This window comes from Heptranchias perlo, chromosome 13 (assembly GCF_035084215.1).
Source record: "Heptranchias perlo isolate sHepPer1 chromosome 13, sHepPer1.hap1, whole genome shotgun sequence".
Classification (NCBI taxonomy): domain Eukaryota; kingdom Metazoa; phylum Chordata; class Chondrichthyes; order Hexanchiformes; family Hexanchidae; genus Heptranchias; species Heptranchias perlo.
In genome coordinates this window covers 34,366,361-34,390,519 of record NC_090337.1, presented here as the reverse complement: position 1 = coordinate 34,390,519, position 24,159 = coordinate 34,366,361, and the positions used below count along the sequence as shown (strand labels likewise).

The following is a 24,159-nucleotide window of genomic DNA, read 5'->3' as shown; positions in this document are numbered from 1 at the left end:
GTTGAGTAGAATGGGCCTATGCTCTCGAGTTTAGAAGAATATGGGGTGATCTAATTGAAACATATAAGATTATGAGGGGGTTTGACAGGGTAGATACTGAAGTTGTTTCCCATGGCTGGAGAGTCTAGAACTGGGGGGCATAGTCTCAGGATAAGGGATCTGCCATTTAAGACTGAGATGAGGTGGAATTTCTTCACTTGGAAGGCTGTGAATCTTTGGAATTCTCTACCCCAGAAGGCTGTGCATGCTGAGTTGTTGAATATATTTAAGGCTGAGATAGACAGATTTCTGGACTCTAGGGGAATCGAGGGATATGGGGATCGGGCAGGAAAGTGGAGTTGAGGTCGAAGATCTTCCATGATCTGATTGAATGGCAGAGCAGGCTTGAGGGGCCATGTGGCCTGCTCCTGCTCCTATTTCTTATGTTCTTATGGGAACTACTCCCAATTTTATAGAAGAAAATATGGACTCAGGCAAATTTTGATTGACTTTTTAAATAAAATTGAGGTTTTATCAGGTCTCCCTCTCTCCTAGACAAGTCTAGTGACATCATCAATGGTGAACATTCGAGAGCAGCATCATTGAAAACATAGGGGGCTATAACTTTAGTTTGGCTTTAAAGCTGCTTCTGTAACACCACACCAAACCATGCTGGGAAAGTTGCATTTCCAGATGTTAATGGTTTCCTAGGGTCCTGTGGTTCTGAAGTGGCTGTTGGGTCATTTGATTTTGTAGCCCTGTTGTTTCCTATGGATCCCTTGTGAGGTTCACAGGAGACGTTAGCCAGCAGGGAGAGAGATCTGACTCTAGGACCTGAGCACGTAATCTAGGTTGATGCTTCAGTGCATTACTGAGGGAATGCTGTTCTTTGAGATAATAAACCAAAGTTGCATCTGCCTATTCAGATGGTTTAAGTGAAATTAAAGATCCTCTTTCACTATTCAGAACAAAGCAGGAAATTAGTTCTTCCAGGGGCCTTGGGCAACGTTCCCCTCTCAACCACTGCCACCAAAAAAAATTAGTCATTTCATTGCTGTTTGTGGGAAATTGCTGGTGCAGAATGGCTGCTGCCTACATAACAGTCACTGTGTGAAGTGCTTTGTAAGTAGGGACTCTGGGTTGAGGTAGTTTGAAGATGGCACGTCTGGCTTTGGATTTCTGGACCAGGTCAGTCATTTGCAGTACGCTCAGTTAACTGATATTTGAACCAGTTAATTTTACAGTGCTCCAGATTGCTGCTGTTGATGATTGACCAGGTCGCATGGCTCACTAATGGAACCAGATCACCCTGCAAACCAAACATCGAACTGGTAGGATGGAACTGGCTGGACAAATGAGGAAGTACGCTGTACTGGTAAGCTGTACAGTTTTTGCTGTTTAAACATTAGCAGTATATCTGTACACACTAGGGGGGTGTGCAGAAGTGGGGCTTTGACAACCTGCCCCTAAATTCTCTGGATTTGTGTAAGTGGGTTGCCTCTCTTGTGGGGAGAGGGTGTGTACTTCGTACATGTGTAGATTTCTCATGAGTTTGGTTTGGAGACTTTCAGGAGGTGTTTGATAAGTCTCACAAGAAACTTGTGACTGAAATGGAAGGTCTTGGGATTCAGGTAGAAACAATACATTGTCTATAAATTATATGTAAATAATGGAAACAAAGGGTGGTGATCATTGTAGTAGTTTTATTTGATCAGCTGTGCCAGTATAGAACCCCAGGAATCACTTCTGAAATTTTTGCTGGTCACAATTATTTGTAAATGATTGCACATTATATGGGAACGTAGGAGGTATAAAGAAAAGCCATGAAATTGAAAGCTATCTACTGATACTTGGGCACAAGGTAAATTAATCAAAAATGGAATAGTAACTGCATAGATGGCTTAAGGGATAAATGTACTTCACAGCATGGCACTCAGCCATACAGGAAAATAATGTCCCATGTTTGATCTATTGATTTTTGAGTTAGCCATTGTTGGGTGGGGCACTATAATTGATTTTAGCATTTGTAAATTGTGGAGGGTAAAATTTGTCAGAGTTCCCCCAGGTAGCTATCCAGTGACCCCAGCTAGAAAGTGCACATGCATGGAAGACATAGTCAGACGTAGCTCTGATTGCTCTCCTCCCTCAATTGCATTTATATGGCACCTTTCACATCCACAAGATGCTCCAAAGCACTTCACAACCATCGAATTGCTTTTAATCTAGTCACTGTTATGTAGAAAAATGTGGAACCTAGTTTGGGATAAATGTTGGCTAGAATACAGAGGAAAAATGCACTGCTCTTAGAATAGTGTTGTGGAATCTTTTACATCCACCAGAACGGGCAGATGGGACCTTGAGTTAATATATCATCTGAAAGGCAGCATCTTTGATAGTACTGCATGGAAGTGTCAGCCTAGGTTATATCCAGGGCTGAATCTGTGACCTTTTGACTCTGAGGTGAGAGTGCTAGCACTGAACCAAACTGACATATAAGCATTGGTAGAAGTTGGCATACAGCGGGGTTGCCCAACCTGCAACCCATGGGCTTGGGCTCTGGCAATTCAGCCTTCGAAGCCGAGGTAACACTATTCTATTGGTGCTTAATTTCTTATTTGCAGCCCATGAAGACAAAAGCTTGGTCTCCCCTGGTACTTTGTCATTCTATCGTCTCTTGTACACAGATATATTTCAAAAGAAATTTTGTTTTTTGCCGTTAAAGCCTTTGTGTCAAACTGAGCGATTTAGTTAATCCACTGAAAACAAGCTATATTATCAGATAGAAAGTATATGGGGAGGCTTCTTTCTGTTTCTGTAGGCAGACTCTTCTGTGATACTGGCATTCGAAAGTCAATTATGAAATAGTGGATGGAGTCTGTACTACTTCCTGTGTGAAGCCAAATGTGAAAGGTTTGGGCTTGTTTGGTTGCTCTATTGTCTTACATGATTTAATATATTGTTTAACTTTCAAATTACATTAATACAGCAGTGAAAAAAAGGCATCTGTACTTCCTGTTGTTGGTGTGCCTATAGACTGCAACTTTTCAAACTTCTAAATTTAGACTAATCACAGACCATTCTGAAACAAGAGTAAACTGCAGCAAAACTTTAAATTTGGCTTTTGTTTTTCCAGTAAACTGGTGTTTACTGAACTGTTAGCTAATGGTTTGTTTACCCCACCTCCAACCCCCAACTTATACCCAGTTAAACAGCAGAACTTTGGGTGGCTAGAGGGAAATGAGGGAAGAGTTAGGTTATTTGGTTTCCTGGAGCAGGATGTTGCTGTTGGCATAGCTATAAACGTGCACCATGAGGTTTCAGTGTGGTTTATACTAGGATAGCATGTGTTGCAATCTGAATTAAAGCTACAGTATCTCTGAGAAGATCTTCCAGTAGGTTCCACCAAATCTAAAACTGAACAGATATTTTCTGGCCGAGAGAGTTTTACTAAAAAAAAACTCTCAGTAATTATCTTTGGGCAGTGGTGTCTAAATCTGATATTGGTGAGAATTTGAACATTTCCAAAAATTGTTCCGATTTGTTGATAGCTAATCTGTTATCATAGGAACAGGAGTAGGCCATTTAGCTCCTCGAGCCTATTTCATTGAGATCATGGCTGATCTATAAGACCATAAGACACAGGAGCAGGAGTAGGCCATTCGGACCCTCGAGCCTGTTCTGCCATTTAATGAGATCATGGCTGATCTGATTTTTACCTCAACTCCACTTTCCCGTCCTTTCCCCATATCCTTTGACTCTCTTGCTGATCAAAAATTTGTCTAACTCAGCCTTGAATGTATTCAGTGACTCAGTCTCCACAGCCTTTTGGGGTAAAGAATTCCAAAGATTCACGATCCTCTGGGAGAAGAAATTCCTCCTCATTTCCATCTTGAATGGGCGACCCCTTATTCTGAGACTATGCCCTCTCAGCATCTGATCTGTGACCTAACTCCATACACCCACCGTAGCCCCATATCCCTTAATACCTTTGATTAACATAAATCTATCAATCTCAGCTTTAAAATTAACAATTCAGCTAGCATCAACTGCCATTTGCAGAAGAGAGATCCAAAGTTCTACCACCCTTTGCATGTAGAAGTGTTTCCTAACTTCACATTGTATATTGGTGCTATTGTAAGTTTTGTTGCAAGAGTAATGAAATAAAAATAACTTTAAATAACTCCACATTGGTAATTACATTTCCTACCAGCACTACTGCAATGGAAACCACCAATAAAAGGCTTATTGCTTCTGACTGGATGTATTTCCACTTAGTTTTGTTGAAGTGGTTGGAAAAATGCAGTCAAGAAGCAATTAAGCAGCTAATTGCACTTCCTTCGAAATTTTTATTTGAATTTCAGATGTACATGATGCTTTATATCATGAGTATAGATCTTGATACAAAATGGGCTACATATGCTTAAGTGGTTGGTTTGATATTCTAACACTGGAAGATATTGACAGTGGTTTGCAATATGTGGGCATAACACTCAAATAATGGACTCCAGGTTTCCTCGTAGGATTTAGTAGATGGTAAACTGGACTATTCCAATGCTCTCCTGGCTAGCCTCCCATCTTCCACCCTCCATAAACTTGAGCTCATCCAAAACCCTGCTGTCTGTATCCTAACTCGCACTAAGTCCCCTTCTCCCATCACCCCTGTGCTTGCTGACCTACATTGGCTCCTGGTCTGGGAACGCCTCGATTTTTAAAATTCTCGTCCTTGTTTTCAAATCCCTTCAAGGCCTCACCCCTCCCTATTTCTGTAACCTCCTCAGCCCTACAACCCCTCCGAGATCTCTGCGCTCCTCCAATTCTGGCCTCTTGTGTATCCCCGATTTTAATCACTCCACCAGCCTTCAGCTGCCTAGGCCCTAAGCTCTGGAATTCCCTCCCTGAACTCTGTGCCTCTCTACCTTTCCTTTTTAAGACGCACCTTAAAACCTACCTCTTTGACCGTGCTTTTGGTCACCTGTCCTAATACCTTCTTATGTGGCTTGGTGTCAAATTTTGTTTGATAACGCACCTGTGAAGTGCCTTGGGACGTTTTACTATGTTAAAGGCGCGATATAAATGCAAGCTGTTGTTGTAGGCATGAAAGAAATGTAAAAATAAAAATTTTGTCGCTGTTTAGCCAAAGTTTAGGGTAGAAGATTGTGATTTTAATGTGGGATAGAAAGAACTTGCATTTATATACTGCCTTTATGTCAGGACATCCCAAAATGCTTTACAGCCAATTGCTTATTTTTAGAATGTAGTCACTGTTAAGTAGACAAACACAACAGTCAATTTTTGTGCACAGCAAGGTCCCACAAACATCAAATGAAATTAAATGAATGACCACTTGATCTGTTCTTGGTGGTGTTGGTTGAGGAAGGAACCTTGGCTAGGACACCAGAAGAACCCTCTGTTCTACAAATATTGCCCTGGATCTTTTACATCCACTTTAATGCTCAGACAGGGCCTTGGTTTAACATCCAATCTGAAAAAAGGCATTTCTGGCAGTGCAGCACTCCCTAAGTACTTCACTGAAATATCAGCCTAGATTGTGCTCAAATCCTGAAGTGAAGTTTCTTACTCGGATGAGATGCTACCAACTGAGCCAATATATATTAAATACACATACACACATCCATGCATATCTGTAATATTGTTTACGGGAAGTCTGCTGACTAGACAAGGCCTTTTCCCAGGTTCTGCCTGTGAAATGGTCTAAATAGATTCTGAGAGCACTGGGGAGAGATACCAGGATCAGCAGGGGAGTGAAGGGTCACGGTGTTCGCTAGCACTGGGAAGGGTGCCAGGATGTGGAGCATTGAGGGAGTGCTAGAATGTATCAGAACTGGAGCAGGGGTCCTGGGATCTGTTGGCACTTAAGAGGGCATGGTTTAATATTGCTAAGGAAGGCCAGGAGCTAAGAATGTTGGAGAGGGGTATCCCAGGGGATGGGAGAATTGGATTGGAATCCACGAGTACTGAAGGTTTCCGGGATCTCTCGTCAGTGATGAGGGACGCCCAAGTTAAGGTAGCACTGTGTGGGATAAAGATCCCAAGTTTTGTGAGAATTGGAAGGAGCTTTGGGGCAGCACTGTGATGTTGATAGGATCTGACACCACTGGGGGCAATCTGAGAGCAGTAGGCAAGTGGCTGTTGGGGTCTGAGAGGACCGGAAGGCAGGTCTCAGGGTCTCTGATTACTGGGAGGGACAAATAAAGTATAAAGCATTGAGTGCTAACACCCAACTTTATGCTCAAAAGGAGATTGAGAAGGCAGGAACAGGTTGGGGCTGGAAGCAAGACCACATCGGCAAAGACTCTGAGTGGACAGTATGGTAGAATAGCAGCAGGGCAGGAGTCAGCTGGGTGAGCACAGGCGTGTTCTTAAAATTATAGTGGACTTCCCATGTGTTGCTTGGAGCTGGAAAGTGGTTTCATCAAGAGCGTAGACACCTCTGTTGGAATGATACTTGAACTCCAGATGCCTGACAGAGGTTAAGTTCCAGGGGAAAATTTAACAGATGATTTCTGACAGCAGATGGGTGATTTTATGGGTATTAATTTTTTTCTTTTGCAAATGTTCTTGCATTAATTGTGTTATAAATTGCATTTCTTTCCTGAGTGTAGCTGGTTGGCTAAAGGAAAAAATAGTAGATGCAAAAAGTTTGAACAATTTGCTTGACTTAGGTTCTACTGTACTTTTATTAATTGATTTTATTTGCATTTCTTAGTTACCGAGTTGCGATTTGTTGAATGTGAAATTTGAATGAATTAAAAAGCGTCATTTGAAATGCATTGGTGGGGCAAAGGGAGTGGGGAATGTGTAAGAGGCCAGAGTCGGAGGAGTGCAGGATTCTCGGAGGGTTAGAGGAAGAAAGAGATGGGATGGTGCGAGGTCATGAAGGAATTTGAACTTCAGGATGAAAATTTTAAAATGAAGGCATCGGTGGAACAGGAGCCAATGTAGGTCAGCGAGCACAGGGGTGATGGGTGAGCAGGACTTGGTGCAACTTAGGATACTGGCAGCAGAGTTTTGGATGAGCTTAAGTTTATGCAGGATTGACGATGGGAGTGTGGCCAGGAGAACATTGGAATAATTAATTCTGGAGGTGACAAAAGCACGAATGACAGAAACAGTGGATGGGCTGAGGTGGGGTGGAGTGGAGACGGGCACTGTTACTGAGGTGAAAGTAGGCGATGTAATGGCTATGGGGTCAGTAGGCAAGCTCAGGGTCAAATAGGATGCTGTGGTTGGTTCTGGCTGGGAAGGGGTGATGGAATTGGTGGCGAGGGAGGGGCAAAGACAATGGCTTCAGCCTTCCCAATGTTTAACTGAAGGAAATTGTGACTCACCTAAATCTGGATGACCAGCATGATGACAACATAAAGACAGCGCACGAGTCAAGAGAGGTGGTGGAGAGGTAGAGCTGGATGCTGTCAGCGTACATGTGGAACCTGATGTCATATGTTCGGGTGATATTGCTGAGAGGCAGCATATAGTTCAGAAATAAAAGCAAGCCAAGGATATATCCTTGGGAAACTCCAGAGGTAATGGTATGGGAGTGAGAAGTGAAGCCATTGCTGGAGATTCTCTTAAATAGAATGTAAAGCACAGAAACAGGCCATTCGGCCCAACAGGCCTATGCCGGTGTTTATGCTCCGCACGAACCTCCTCCCACCTTCCTTCATTTAACCCTATCAACATATCCTTCTATTCCTTTCTCCCACGTGTTTATCTAGCTTCCACTTAAATGCATCTATGCTAGTTGCCTCAACTACTCCTTGTGGTAGCGAGTTCCACATTCTAACCACTCTCTGGGTAAAGAAGTTTCTCCTGAATTTCCTATTGGATTTATTAGTGACTATTGTATATTTATGGCCTCTAGTTCTAGTCTCCCCCGTAAGTGGCAACATCTCTATGTCTACCCTATCAAACCCTTTAATAATCTTAAAGACCTCTATCAGGTCACCCCTCATCCTTCTCTTTACTAGAGAAAAGAGCCCCAACCTGTTTAATTTTTTATGATGGGTATAACCTCACAGTTCTGGTATCATCCGAGTAAATCTTTTTTACACCTTCTCGAGTGCCTCTATATCCTCTTTATAATATGGAGACCAGAACTGTTCATAGTACTCCGTGTGGTCTAACCAAGGTTCTATACAAGTTTAACATAACTTCCTTGCTTTTTAATTCTATCCCTCGAGAACTGAACCCCAATGCTTTGTTTGATTTTGTTAATGGCCTTATTAACCTGCGTTGCTACTTTTAGTGATTTGTGTATCTGTACCCTCTGATCCCTCTGCTCCTCTTACCCCATTTAGACTCTTATTTTCCAAGGAGTATGTAGCCTCCTTATTATTCCTACCAAAATGTACCACCTAACACTTATCATAGAATCATAGAAGTTTACAACATGGAAATAGGCCCTTCGGTCCAACATGTCCATGTCGCCCAGTTTATACCACTAAGCTAGTCCCAATTGCCTGCACTTGGCCCATATCCCTCTATACCCATCTTACCCATGTAATTGTCCAAATGCTTTTTAAAAGACAAAATTGTACCCGCCTCTACTACTGCCTCTGGCAGCTCATTCCAGACACTCACCACCCTTTGAGTGAAAAAATTGCCCCTCTGGACCCTTTTGTATCTCTCCCCTCTCACCTTAAATCTATGTCCCCTCGTTATAGACTCCCCTACCTTTGGGAAAAGATTTTGACTATCTACCTTATCTATGCCCCTCATTATTTTATAGACTTCTATAAGATCACCCCTAAACCTCCTACTCTCCAGGGAAAAAAGTCCCAGTCTATCTAACCTCTCCCTATAAGTCAAACCATCAAGTCCCGGTAGCATCCTAGTAAATCTTTTCTGCACTCTTTCTAGTTTAATAATATCCTTTCTATAATAGGGTGACCACAACTGTACACAGTATTCCAAGTGTGGCCTTACTAATGTCTTGTGCAACTTCAACAAGACATCCCAACTCCTGTATTCAATGTTCTGACCAATGAAACCAAGCATGCCGAATGCCTTCTTCACCACCCTATCCACCTGTGACTCCACTTTCAAGGAGCTATGAACCTGTACTCCTAGATCTCTTTGTTCTATAACTCTCCCCAATGCCCTACCATTAACGGAGTAGGTCCTGGCCCGATTCGATCTACCAAAATGCATCACCTCACATTTATCTAAATTAAACTCCATCTGCCATTCATCGGCCCACTGGCCCAATTTATCAAGATCCCGTTGCAATCCCAGATAACCTTCTTCACTGTCCACAATGCCACCAATTTTGGTGTCATCTGCAAACTTACTAACCATGCCTCCTAAATTCTCATCCAAATCATTAATATAAATAACAAATAACAGCGGACCCAGCACCGACCCCTGAGGCACACCGCTGGTCACAGGCCTCCAATTTGAAAAACAACCCTCTACAACCACCCTCTGTCTTCTGTCATCAAGCCAATTTTGTATCCAATTGGCTACCTCACCTTGGATCCCGTGAGATTTAACCTTATGTAACAACCTACCATGCGGTACCTTGTCAAAGGCTTTGCTAAAGTCCATGTAGACCACGTCTACTGCACAGCCCTCATCTATCTTCTTGGTTACCCCTTCAAAAAACTTAATCAAATTCGTGAGACATGATTTTCCTCTCACAAAACCATGCTGACTGTTCCTAATCAGTCCCTGCCTCTCCAAATGCCTGTAGATCCTGTCCCTCAGAATACCCTCTAACAACTTACCCACTACAGATGTCAGGCACAATGGTCTGTAGTCCCCAGGCTTTTCCCTGCCGCCCTTCTTAAACAAAGGCACAACATTTGCTACCCTCCAATATTCAGGCACCTCACCTGTAGCTGTCGATGATTCAAATATCTCTGCTAGGGGACCCGCAATTTCCTCCCTAACCTCCCATAACGTCCTGGGATACATTTCATCAGGTCCCGGAGATTTATCTACCTTGATGCGCGTTAAGACTTCCAGCACCTCCCTCTCTGTAATATGTACACTCCTCAAGACATCACTATTTATTTCCCCAAGTTCCCTAACATCCATGCCTTTCTCAACCGTAAATACCCTTTGAGTGAAAAAATTGCCCCTCTGGACCCTTTTGTATTTCTCCCCTCTCACCTTAAATCTATGCCCCCTTGTTATAGACTCCCCTACCTTTGGAAAAAGATTTTGACTATCTACCTTATCTATGCCCCTCATTATTTTATAGACTTCTATAAGATCACCCCTAAACCTCCTACTCTCCAGGGAAAAAAGTCTCAGTCTATCCAACCTCTCCCTATAAGTCAAACCATCAAGTCCCGGTAGCATCCTAGTAAATCTTTTCTGCACTCTTTCTAGTTTAATAATATCCTTTCTATAATAGGGTGACCAGAACTGTACACAGTATTCCAAGTGTGGCCGTACTAATGTCTTGTACAACTTCAACAAGACATCCCAACTCCTGTATTCAATGTTCCGACCAATGAAACCAAGCATGCTATGTTGAAATTCATTTGCCAATTCTGCAAGTTTATTAATGTCTTCCTGTATTTTGTCGCCGTCCTCTTCCAGTATTAACTATACCTCCCAATTTGATGTCGTCTACAAATTTTGAAATTGTAACGATTTCAATTGTAACAATTCTCTGCCACAATTGGATAGATAAAAGTGGAACCAAGCTAGGGCAGTCCCACTCAACTGAACAACAGAAGCGAGGCATTGGAGGAGGGTGGTGTGATGAACCATGCAGAAGGCTGCATAGAGGTCAAGAAGAATAAGGAGGCAAAATGCATCTTAGTCACAGTCACAGAGAATGTCGTTTGTGACTTTGGGGCTGATTTAGTGCTGTGGCAGGGACGCAAACCTGATTGTAGAGGTTTAAGCATGAAGTTGCGGGAAAGATGGGCACAGATTTGGGAGACCACAGCACGTTTGAGGACTTTGGAGAGGAAAGGGAGGTTAGAGATGAAGTGGTAGTTTGCAAGGATCGAGAGGTCAAGGGTAGGTGTTTTGTGAAGAGTGAATACGGCAGTTTTGAAAGGGAAGGGAATAGTACCTGAGGAGAGGGAACCATTTACAATGTCAGCTAGCATGGGAGCCAGGAAGAGAAGTTGTGTGGTCAGCAGTTTAGAGGGAATAGGGTCAAGAGAGCAGGAGGTGGGTCACATGGGCAAGATGAGCTCAGAGAGGGGAGATTGGAGAGAAACTTGGAAAGATGTAAGGAATCTTACAACACCAGGTTATAGTCCAACAAATTTATTTTAAAATCACAAGCTTTCGGAGATTATCCCCTTCGTCAGGTGAATGAGCGAAAGGTTCTCAAATCGCATATCTTATATTAGGTTGGGACACCATCACACCAATCAAAAGGTGTCGTTGGTGTTCAGACAGATTAGCCACGGAGAACAGTACGTCTCAGTACACTGAATATACATTGTGTCAAATTACACAGACAGAGAGAAAGTGACCCAAATGGCAGAGAGAGAGAGAGAGAATATTAAAAACAGATAACTTTTTTTTCCCCTTGCTGGTGGGGTTACGTGTAGCATGACATGAACCCAAGATCCCGGTTGAGGCCGTCCTCATGGGATCTTGGGTTCATTCACGCTACACGTAACCCCACCAGCAAGGGGAAAAAGAAGTTATCTGTTTTTAATATTCTCTCTCTCGCTCTCTGCCATTTGGGTCTCTTTCTCTCTGTCTGTGTAATTTGACACAATGTATATTCAGTGTACTGGGATGTACTGTTCTCCGTGGCTAATCTGTCTGAACACCAACGACACCTTTTGATTGGTGTGATGGTGTCCCAGCCTAATATAAGATATGCGATTTGAGAACCTTTCACTCATTCACCTGACGATGGGGATAATCTCCGAAAGCTTGTGATTTTAAAATAAATTTGTTGGACTATAACCTGGTGTTGTAAGATTCCTTACATTTGTCCACCCCAGTCCATCACCGGCATCTCCACATCAAACTTGGAAAGGATGTGGGTTCAGGGCATGGGCGGGAGGAACCTTGAGGGGAATATATCATAATATTACTAGCAAAGGGCCCTTAATTTTGATGATCCAGTTGAAACCTACATGTACTAGAATGGTACCAGGGATGAAGGACTTCAATTATGTGGAGAGACTGGAGAAGCTGAGGTTGTTCTCCTTAAAACAGAAAAGGTTAAGGGGAGATTTGATTGAGGTGTTCAAAATCATGAACTGTTTTGACAGAGTAAATAAGGAGAAAGTGTTCCCAGTGGCAAAAGGGTGGTAACCAGAGGACATAGAGTTAAGGTGATCGGCAAAAGAGCCAGAGGCGATGTGAGGAAACATTTTTTTACGCAGCGAATTGCAATGATCTGAAATGGACTGCCTGAAAGAGTTGTGGAAGCTGATTCAATAGTAACTTTCAAAAAGGAATTAGACAAATACTTGAAGGGAAAAAATTTGCAGGGTTACGGGGAAAGAGCAGGGCAATGGAACAAATTGGATAGCTCTTTCAAAGAGCCAGCAAAGGCATGATGAGCCAAATGGCCTCTAGTGCTGTACCTACCAGGATACTGCTATGATCTTCAAGTATTTAATAATTTTGTTTAATTGAGTTTTTTTGGAAACTGAAATACACACCTTTTCGGTTCTCTGCAAATAGACTTGTTCAAGTATTCCAATATTTTAACAGACGTATAAAGAAATGATCAGTGACTTGTTCAATATATGTTACCTGATCAGAATTAGTAAATGATAAAAAGATAGGAAGTGGTTAATTAAGAGTTCTGTTTTATGTTTAAATCAGGTAATTAGTCAAATGGGGTACAGTCAGTTACCTTCATTTGAGCTTATGTGATAATGGAAACTTTCTGTCTGGATCTGCTGGTACTATATGTCCAGATGGTGCACTGAACTGCCAGCAGCTGCTGGAGACAGTGAGTACCAGGGAATGTCGGAAACTAATGTTTTGTGAAATCAAAAAAGTGCTTGTGCTACGCTTCTTTTGTTGCATACAGTTGCAGTTTAAAACTGGAGATTGCTGGTAGCTAATCTTGAGTTGATGTGTGTATATATTCTAGAATATTTTCAGTATAAATAACTTTGAAGCATTTAACATTTTCATGGATGGTGATTTCAATTTAATCTACATTTTATATTAAAAAAAACTTATTGCATTTGGGTGGAGAAGGAAGTTATTGTAAGTAGTCTCAAAATCCTTGTCTCCTTTATCTTCAGTGGCCTTGCTCCTCCATACCTCTTCAGCCTCATTCATCCCTATTTTCACCTATGTGAAACATATTCAGACATTTTATTAATTTAAAGCTGCTAATTGATCTTCTGTGCCTTTGTTTATGAGGAGTCCAGACTGCAGTCTTCAGGTGAAGCAAGGTTAATTAGACCAGGATGGAGGAGAGAAGGCAGCTTATGAAGTTTTGGGTGTGTACCCTTCATCAGAACTAAAGACTGAAAGATGTTCAGTGTTCTTTTAGTTCTGATGAAGGATACACGCCTGAAATGTCATAATCGGCCTTGTTCTTTACAGATGCTGGGTGATGATCTGTATATTTCCAGCATTTTCTGTTTTTATGTCAGATTTTTTTAGCATTTGCAGCTTTTTTTTCTATTTTAAAATATTTTTTATGTCATTAGGAGCTCCCTACTTAGAATATTTCTATCTTCACTACTTGTGAGTTATTGTTTCCTCTTCAATCCTGAAAATAAATGTAGTAGTTAATAGATTAAAATTCAATATTCTCTATTTCATTCTATTTTAGGCAAATCCTATTTTCGTACAAAAGCAAGGAAGTTATGCTAAAGATTTATAAAACTTGGTTATGCCTCAGCTGGAGTATTGTGTTCAATTCTGGGCATCGCACTTTAGGAAGGATATCAAGGCCTTAGAAAGGGTGCAGAAGAGGTTTACTAGAATGGTAGCAGGAATGAGGGACTTCAGTTTTATAAGGAGAAACTGGGGTTGCTCTCCTTAGAGGAGAGAAAGTTAAGAGGAGATTTGATAGAGGTGTTCACAATCATGAAGGGTTTTGATAGAGTAAATAAGGAGAAACTGTTTCCAGTGGCAGAAGGGTCAGTAACCAGAGGACACAGATTTAAGGTAATTGGCAAAAGAACCAGAGGTGATATGAAACTTTTTTTTTATGCAGCGAGTTGTTATGATATGGAATGCACTGTCTGAAAGGGTGGTGGAAGCAGATTCAATAGTAACTTTCAAAAGGGAGTTGGATAAATACTTGAAGGAAATTTTTTTACAGGGCTACGGAGAAAGAGCAGGGGAGTGGGACTAATGGGATTGATACACCAGAGAGCTGGCACAGGCAGGATGGGCTGAATGGTCTCCTGTGCTGTATCTATGAAATTTTCTGTGCAATTTCCTCATTATCTTCTCATCAGAATCCTAGACAGTACTGAACAGATAAAGAAAGTCTATTAATAGGAGCAATGTCTGTTATTCAAGGTAAAAGAAATCCAAAGATACTTGAGCACATTTCACTTGAAAAGTGTTTTTCCCTGTCTCTATCTTGTGCTGTTACCAATGGGGACATAGGACCTTTTAAGTTGGTTTTGATAGTGACATCATAACAGGGATAACACCTTCACGATTCTCCCTTCCAAGAGCACATAAATGTGACCTTTTTGATTATGTTTTGAGACTGCACCTAATTTGTTTTGTTTTTTTTAGTTTTTTTAATGTTGCTGAGCCATGTTAAAAATATGACTTTTCCAAAGAAATATTACAGTTGGTGAACTTTAACAGAACCAAAAGTGATTCAAAAAACAGTGAAATAGTCTGGACCTGAAAAGTTAGAATGCAACTTCACCTCCCTCAGCCAACACCACCAAAAACAGAACATCTAATTATTCATCTCATGACCATCCATAGGATCGTGCTACGTGCAATTTGGCTGTTGTTTTCCTGCATAACAGCAGTTACTGCACTTGAAAGTAGTTCACTGTATGTGAAGTGAACATGTTCTTTTTCTTTTCATTCGAACCAATTATAACTACTGAAATTCTCAGTATGTGACATTTTGTTTCACTAGAAACTTTGGTCACGTTCTATTTGAGATGTATTAACATCCAAACTTTTTTGTGCAAAGAAATTAGAGTAAAACTTGTATCATATTGTTTATAAATGAAGATAATTACTTTAGAGTTATTACTTTAATTGGTAAACCTGGGAGTACAAATATATACTTGCGTTGGTGAAATAGTGACTTGTGCACAAATAATGGTTTATGTTTGGAAGTGCCTTTTTGGGATCTCAAACTTTTATGTTAAAAGTAACTATTTGAAACACCCTGGAAAATGCTACTACTGAAGCATAAGCAGTTTGCACTAAGACCAGTGCTAATGATTTTTTTCACAAGAAAAATCATATGCTTGATATGCCCAATTGTTATTTACTTAACAAATCCATTCTTCAGTAACTGGATGAATCTGCGCGATGCAGAGACAGGAAAAGTTTTGTGGCAGGGCACAGAAGATCTCTCATTACCAGGAGTGGAACATGAAGGTACTGTAATCATATGTTTCATAAACAAGCCAATTGGTGTTACAATTGGAAAATCTAGGCCATGATATAAATCAGAAACATGGTGAGTTCCCATTGGATTTAATTTTATACAACTTGAGCCAATATCTAAAACAAGTTAAGACTTCAATGCTTGTATGCTTTTCAATCTTAATTAATTATGTAAACATCAGATTCAACAAGCTCTCCCTTTATATCCACCAGGTGTTGAAGTTAGGCTCATATTTGTGATAGAAACAAGTTTTTCTATTATTGCCATCTCTTACATTCTGCTTATCACATTTTTCAAAAGTTGTTTCTCATTTTCCATCTATTAACCTCCATAGGCTCTAGAAAAGGTGAGCATGCAAATAGTTGATGTTATGACTGCAATTCCTTTGGCATTAACCTTCCCCATATGACTAACTTTTGTTGTCTTTCTCTTGTTGAAGTCACTTGTAGTTGTGCTGCCACTGGAGTGAAACGCCATGGGGGTAATTTTAACCCCCATTGTAAAAATGTAAAACCCGACACCAACCTGCCCACTTCCAATTTTTATCGAAGGTGGATTGGGGGCGAGTGACTAATCCGCTCTCAAGGAGGTGGGTTGGTGATGTAAAATCTCTTAAGGAGGCTGTGTGCCTCCATTTTAATAGCTTTTTTTTTATTTGTAACTCCTGCGGGCTAGATTTCCCGGACTTGTGATTGTCTCCACGTAAGAATAGGCATATGGGCCAGGAAGAGCAGGAGTGTTTCCTCCAGGCCCATCAAGCTTACCTGCTGCGATCCGACACATACCCATGTCCGAACCTCGATGTCTGTGACACCCCCCCAAACGGTGTCTGCAACCAGCACCCCCCTCCACCAGTCGCTGACTGCCCCCCCCAATCCAACTGGCTATTGTCGCACGGGAAACCTGCTGACAAAATTTTAAAGATGCCCTGATGTCAAAATCGGCAGAACATCTGGAAAAACCATACTTCTGGGTGTCCCATCCGGAAATCCTCCCTCCCCCAACCCCCTCTATCTCTTCATGGCAGAGTAAAATTCCAGGCCCATATTTCTCAGACAGCCTGCCAAAGGCTTTAAATAGTGTGCCAAAATCGCTGACTCATGATGATTGCTTAAAATGCTTGTTGCCTAAACATCATACTGCAGATTGCCAGATTTGCCTCAGGTTCACAGTTAATCCATAAAGAATGCCTCTACCCTGTTTTCCACATTATTTAGAGAAAAATAGGCAAGTACAGTAAGCCTTAGAAATTCAGCCACGTGCAGTCGGACATGCTGAACACACCGCATCAGTGACTGATGCCAAGGACTTGATAACTTCAGTCAAAGCTGGGGTTCACTGATTTTGAATGGCGCTGAGTTGGTGCTGAAATTGAAAAATGATCTGTACCAGCTATTGCTGAATTCTATATAAACCAAGAGCAAATTACATCCTATCTCTCCAAGGAGATAACTATTAGTCCAGTAACATGGGACTTCCTTCCAGCATATTGCCCCTATGCTCAGAGGTCCCAACACCATGTACCCTTCGAACCATATTCCCAAACGTTCTCTGGAGCGATGGGTAAGTAATGTCTACTTTCACACATATGGTCAATGTTTGCACCATCTTCACTGGGGACATTTCCCTGTGAGACATCAACAGGTTCCTTTTGGAGAGGAGAATGAGGATACAGGAGAATGTGGTGATATTTCCCAGTTGAAATGCACAGGAAGCACAGAGCTCGCTGCATGATAAATTCAGGATCATTGATTTACTGTAATAAGAACCGTGATGCAAGCTGTAATGCTACAGACTGGATCCGCACAACCAGAGGAGACCCAAGGGTCTGTTTTTGAACATCTCTACTTACCTACAGGCGATTTGGGACAGGACGACTCTTTCTCTTCACCCCCACCACCCCCCAGTGACAAATAGCACAAGTGCAAATTGTTAGACCAAGCTTCTGAATGCACACAAACATTTAACACAGGAATCGCTCAGCCTCCCATCCTGCACCATCCATAACTTGTAGCTCATCCAAAACTCCGCTGTCCATGTCCTATCCTGCACCAAGTCCTGTTCACCCAACATCGCTGTGCTCACTGACCTTTGTCAGCTCCCGATTTCCCCCCCCCCTCCCATACCTCAAATTTAAAATTCTCATTCTTATGTTCAAATTCCTTCATTGCCTCACCCCTCCCTATCTCTGTTACGTTCTCCAGCCCTATAACCCTCTTTAGAACACTCTGTTCATCCAACTCTGGTTTCTTGTGCATCCCGAAATCCCTGCTCCCCACCGTTGGTGGCCGTGCCTTCAGCTGTCTAGGCCCTAAGCTCTGGATTTCCCTCCCTACGCCTCTCTGTCTCTCTACCTCCCTGCCCTCCTTTAAGACCCTTCTTAAAACCCACTTCTTTGACCCAAGCTTTTAGTCACCCCTCCTAATATCTCTTCCTTTGGATCATTGTTGATTTTTATCTGATTATGCTTCTGTGAAGAGGCTTGGGATGTTTTTCTATGTTAAAGATGCTATATAAATTTAAGTTGCTGTTGTATTGGGTAGCTGTAACTGTCTCCAGAGTGGATTGCTTTCCTTTAGATCTTATGTAGGGCATAACAGACAGTTTTTATGGGAGTTCTTATGGTCCCATCGCTATGGACCAGAGTCACAAAAGTCTCAGTCAATATAGACATTCTTCCAGCACCTAACCCCAAAATACCCAGACTGTGCAGTCCTAGGATTCCTAGTCACTAGTGAGAAGTCCCAGTGACAACTCAAACAGTAGCTAGAGTTGTTCTGTACAAGCCAGCAAAAGAGGGGATACTGATACTGCCTTCGGACCTGTTTACAATGCCCAGGAAAGATTTTGAATCCAAAGCATATTATTTAAGAACCTGATATGTACATGGAAGGAACAGGGTAGGAAGCATTATAAAATCAAGCAGAGGAAGGCCAAGAAATTGATGAGAGGCAAAGAGGTAACATGAGACGAACATGGCAGAAAATATAAAGACAGCAACAAAATGTTGTTTGGGTGTATCGAGCAATTTTCAGGTTTTCTTGTTCCGTAGTTTGCTATTGGGGAGGTATGGCTTACAAATAAGTCCTGGTGCATTCTGTGAATGATCAAACATGCTTTCAATCAAAAGAAAACCTGAGAGTTATAGGCAAAAATGCATAAATTACACATTTTTAAAAGAACAGGATGTGGTCACAAAATTCTAATCGAATTGTACCTATAGCTGGCACTGTGAACATCACATTAGGTGGCCCATTTAATAAATTGGGCCTTCCCCTAATATGACAGGCTCCTGTACCATCCCCTACCTCTCCGGACATCTGAAACCGCCATTTATCCTATTCAGAAGAATTCTTCCTGAAATGACCTCAGAAACTTAAAACTCATCTATCCAGCAAAAAAATGAACTCTTGGCGATAGACTCAAAAAATGTTTACCTCAGAAGTGGAAAGCATTAGCGCCAGGAGCTTCCAGCAGTAGACCCGCACTGAAATGACACCATGGTGATCCACATTTAACTGCGTGGATCATCTTGTTCCTCAGCGACTGGTAAAAGCTCCTATTCACCTGTCCCTTATTCAAACACCTTTCCACCTGCTCTGAAAAGATTCCTCCCCTGTTAACCATCCCTCTCAATCACATTCTAGTAGCAGCAAGCCAAAAAATGACGAGATCCCAGTATCTGATGTGGTATTGAAATAGTCTGGTTGTGAGTCACAGTTTCTTCTCCCCAGTGAGAAGAGCATCGGAATCCCCTTCCCTCTGAAGAAATTCCACTCCCACCATTGAAAAGCAGTTTCCCCTACACCTACTGATGAGCAGTTTGGACCTCCTACCTATTGAGAAACAATTCCCTCCCTATTGAGAAGCAACTAGCACGCAACTCTGTACTCCTAACCCCTCCTCGGGAAACAAATTTGCTTTCCCACCCTTTTGGACTGTCCTCCCTGCCCCAACTATCAGAAGCAACACAACTGCTCAGAACTAACTCTACCCTTCTCTTCTCTTTCCCCCCCAGCTTCCTAGAAACAATTCTGGCCTCTCTCTTTAACCCCCCACCCCAATACCCTTGCAGAGAGAATAACCTCCCCAGACTCAATGCTCTCTTCCCCTCCCTCCCCCTGCATTGAGAATGAACATGGGCCTGTTCCAACTGTGTGGAACTGCTCTCCTCCTTCTCTGCTCGCCAATGAGAAGAACATTAACCGTGGCCCACTGCCGCCCAGTCCCTTCTTGTCCCTTGTCCACTCCTCTCTTTCCCTCTGCTTTTTCCTGTCCTCCTTCCCATCTAGCTCCTTGTCCTCTGCTGATACTCCCCATTGTTCCCTCGCTGCACCATTGTGAAAGGTGGCCCATTGTGCCCCCGTCCCACTAAGAAGAAACTAAATCGAAGCCCAGTGCCACCTACCGTTTCTTGGCCTCCTCGTTCTCCCTCTCCCCCTTTTCCATCTGCTGCGGAGCTGTGTTTATAGGGCGTTAAAATGGGCAACATGTGTATTCCATGAATGATGTTTAAAATAGCTATGAAAAAAAATTTAGAGACCGAGCATTCTTGGTAGACACTACACTCAACATGTCCAACCAATGCATAGCAGGAATCAACAAAGCCAATAGAATGCTGAACTACATAGAAACAGAAAACAGGAGCAAGAGTAGGCCATTCGGCCCTTCGGGCCTGCTCCACCATTCAAAATGATCATGGCTGATCGTCCAACTCAGTACCCTGTTCCCGCTTTTTCCCCATATCCCTTGATCCCTTTAGCGTTTATAAATATATCTAACTCCTTCTTGAATACATCTAATGATTTGGCCTCCACTGCCTTCTGTGGTAGAGAATTCCACAGGTTCACCACCCTCTGAGTGAAGAAATTTCTCCTCATCTCGGTTCTAAATGACATATCCCGTATCCTGAGACTGTGACCCCTGGTTCTGGACTCCCCAGCCATCGGGAACATCATCCCTGCATCTAGTCTGTCTAGTCCTTTTAGAATTTTATATGTTTCGATGAGATCACCTCTCATTCTTCTAAACTCTAGTGAATATAGGCCTAGTCGACCCAATCTCTCCTCATACGTCAGTCCTGCCATCCCAGGAATCAGTCTGGTAAACCTTCATTGCACTCCCTCCATGGCAAGGACATCCTTCCTCAGATAAGGAGACCAAAACTGCACACAATACTCCAGATGTGGTCTCACCAAGGCCCTGTACAACTGCAGTAAGACATCCCTGCTCTTGTACTCAAATCCTCTTGCAATGAAGGCCAACATACCATTCGCCTTCCTAACTGCTTGCTGCACCTGAATGCTCGCGACTGGTGTACAAGGACACCCAGGTCTCGTTGCACCTCCCCTTTTCCCAATCTGTCACCATTTAGATAATAATCTGCCTTTCTGTTTTTACAACCAAAGTGGATAACCTCACATTTATCTACGTTATACTGCATGTGCCATGTTCTTGCCCACTCACCCAACTTGTCTAAATCATATTGGAGCCTCTTTGCATCCTCCTCAGAGCTCACATTCCACCCCAGCTTTGTGTCGTCTGCAAACTTGGAAATGTTACATTTAGTTCCTTCATCCAAATCATTGATATATATTGTGAATAGCTGGGGCCCAAGCTTTGATCCCTGCGGTACCCCACTAGTCACTGCCTGTCACCCGGAAAAAGACCTGTTTATTCCTACTCTCTGTTTCCTGTCTGTCAACCAATTCTCAATCCATGCCAGTATATTCCCCCCAATCTCATGTGCTTTAATTTTGCACACTAACCTCTTATCAAAAGCCTTCTGAAAATCCAAATACACCACATCCACTGGTTCTCCCTTACCTATTCTACTAGTTACAGCTCAAAAAACTCCAGTAGATTTGTTAAGCATGATTTCCCTTTCATAAACCCATGCTGACTCTGTCCAATCCCGTTAATGCCCTCCAAGGGTTCTGTTATCAGATCTTTTATAATAGACTCTAGCATTTTCCCCAATACTGATGTTAGGCTAACTGGTCTGTAATTCTCTGTTTTTTCTCTCCCTCCTTTTGTAAATAGTGGGGTGACATTTGCCACCCTCCAATCTGTAGGAACTGTTCCAGAGTCTATAGAATTTTGGAAGATGATCATCAATATGTCCACTATTTCCAGGGCCACTTCCTTTAGTACTCTGGGATGTAGATTATCAGGCCCTGGGGATTTGTCAGCCTTTAGCCCCATTAATTTCCCTAGCACTTTTTTTTTACTAATACTGGTTTCCTTCAGTTCCCCCCTCTCACTAGACCCTTGGTTCCCTAACATTTCTGGGAGGTTATTTGTGTTCTCCTTTGTGAAGACAGAACCAAAGTATGTGTTTAATTGTTCTGCCATTTCTTTGTTCCCCATTATAATTTCCCCCATTTCTGACTGTAAGGGACCTACATTTATCTTCACTAATCTTTTTCTCTTGACATATTTATAGAAGCTTTAACAGTCAGTTTTTATGTTCCCTGCTTGTTTACTCTCCTACTCTATTTTTCCCCTCTTAATCAATCTCTTTGCCCTCCTTTGCTGAATTCTGCACTGCTCTCAATCCTCAGGCTTGCCGCTTTTTCTGGCAATTTTATATGCCTCCTTTTTGGATCTAATACTATCCCTAATTTCTTTTGTAAGGCACAGTTGAGCCACCTTTCCTGTTTTATTTTTGCGCCGGAATAATTGTTGTAATTCCTGCACACATTCTTTAAATATTAGCCATTGCCTATCCACCGTCATCCCTTATAGTAAAGTTCCCCAATCTATCATAGCCAACTCGCACCTCATACTTTCGTAATTTCCTTTTACTTAGATTCAGGATCCTAGTTGCGGATTCAATCACTTCACTCCATCTTAATGAGGAGTTCTATCATGTTATGGTCGCTCTTCCCGAAGGGATCCCGCACAACAAGATTGTTAATTAATCCTTTCTCATTGCACAATACCCAGTCTAGGATTGTGTGTCCTCTAGTTGGTTCCTCAACGTATTGGTCTAGAAAACCATCATGTACACACGCCAGGAATTCCTCCCCTACAGTATTATTGCTAATTTGGTTTGACCAATCTATACGTATATTAAAGTCACCCATGATTATAGTTGTACCCTTCTTGCATGCGTCTCTAATTTCCTGTTTAATGCCCTCCCCTACATCTCCACTACTGTTTGGGGGCCTATGGACAACCCCCACCAACGTTTTCTGCCCCTTGGTGTTTCTTAGCTCCAAACATGCAGATTCCACATCATGTTTTTCCGAGCCAATATCCTTCCTCATTATTGCATTGATTTTCCTCCTTTACTAACAACGCAACCCCACCTCCTTTCCCTTTTTGCCTGTCCTTCCTAAATATTGAATACCCCTGGATGTTCAGTTCCCATCCTTGGTCACCCTGCAGCCATGTCTCCGTAATCGCAACTATATCATAACCGTTAATATCGATCCGTGCTGTTAATTCGTCTACCTTATCGTGAATGCTCCGCGCATTTGGACACAATGGCCAGCATTTTAGCACCCGCTATCGGGTGCGTTTCTGGCGGTGGGGCCCCAAAAATCGGGAAATCCCGGAGCGGGACTGGAGCCCGCATCGAACCCGCGCACTTCCGGGTTCCCCGCTGACGCGCCGGCGTGCGCGCGCAGCCCCCGCTGGTGGGAATCCCGCAGGCAATTAAAGCCAGCGGGATGCCACTTGAAAGTATTTATTTGGCTTGTTCAGGTCATTAACTGACCTGATTAAGGGATTATGTGAGATGGGGTGGGATTTTGGAGCAAACTGGGACTGTTTCCCACACTGGGGGAAACACTCCCAGTTCAAATGGACCTGTTGCAGCCATCAGCCTGTGGCAGCTGCAAAGGTCCATTTGACAGGTGGGGGGTGGGGGGAGACCCTCACTCATTGCAGGAGGCCACTCTGTCACTTGGGACAAAGTTTGGCCTCCACCACCCTCCTCCTGACAATCAAAGTCACCAACTTGCACACTTACCCCGGGGTCCAGAGAGATGTACCTACCTTGCGGACCCCCTCAGATGTACATCTTCCGGATGGGGGCCGCCGTAGCTGCAGTCATGACTTCCTCGGAGGGCGAACAGCGTCACCAGCCTCGCCATCCACGCCGTCCACCTCTGACACATGGAGCTCCACAACAGAGTGCTGTGACACATCCACCTGCACAGCAGGAGGGAGGGCTACCGCAGAGAGCGATGCGTCGCAGAGGGCACTACCCTCGCCACAGGGTCCACAGACCGAGGCTCAGCTTCCTGGACCTCTCTGAGCAGCAGTGCACACGGAGGCTCAGAGTCACTCGACATGTAGTCGTGGACATCTGCAGCCTCCTTCATGCCAAGCTGCTCCCCGCTGGCCCGAGCACCATCTTCTTACCTGTCGCTGTCAAAGTCACCACTGCTCTAAACAACCTCTCCTCCGCATTCTTCCAGGGTGCAACCGGGGACATCGCCGACGTCTCTCAGCCGTCTGCACAAAAGCGCCCTGCAAATACACCTACACCCACTCTGCAGTGACACAATGGGTGGCATCAGTTGTGGGTCTTCATAGTGATCCTCAGGAAAGGGCATTATTGCACAGACCAGACAAGATTCGCGAAGACATGGCAGTAGTGGTGCCAATATAATATGTGATGTGAGTTGGTCAGAAATTCAATATAAGTA

At 42.9% G+C, this 24,159-nt stretch overlaps 1 protein-coding gene across 1 annotated transcript in view; it reads left to right on the top strand.

Annotated features, from left to right (window-relative positions):
• pde6d (phosphodiesterase 6D, cGMP-specific, rod, delta) overlaps positions 1-24,159 on the top strand; it is a 62,290-nt gene that overhangs the window by 4,003 nt on the left and 34,128 nt on the right. The window contains exon 2 of the mRNA XM_067995305.1: positions 15,401-15,489. Coding sequence (XP_067851406.1) covers positions 15,401-15,489 — 89 coding nt within the window. The remainder of the gene's footprint in view (positions 1-15,400; positions 15,490-24,159) is intronic.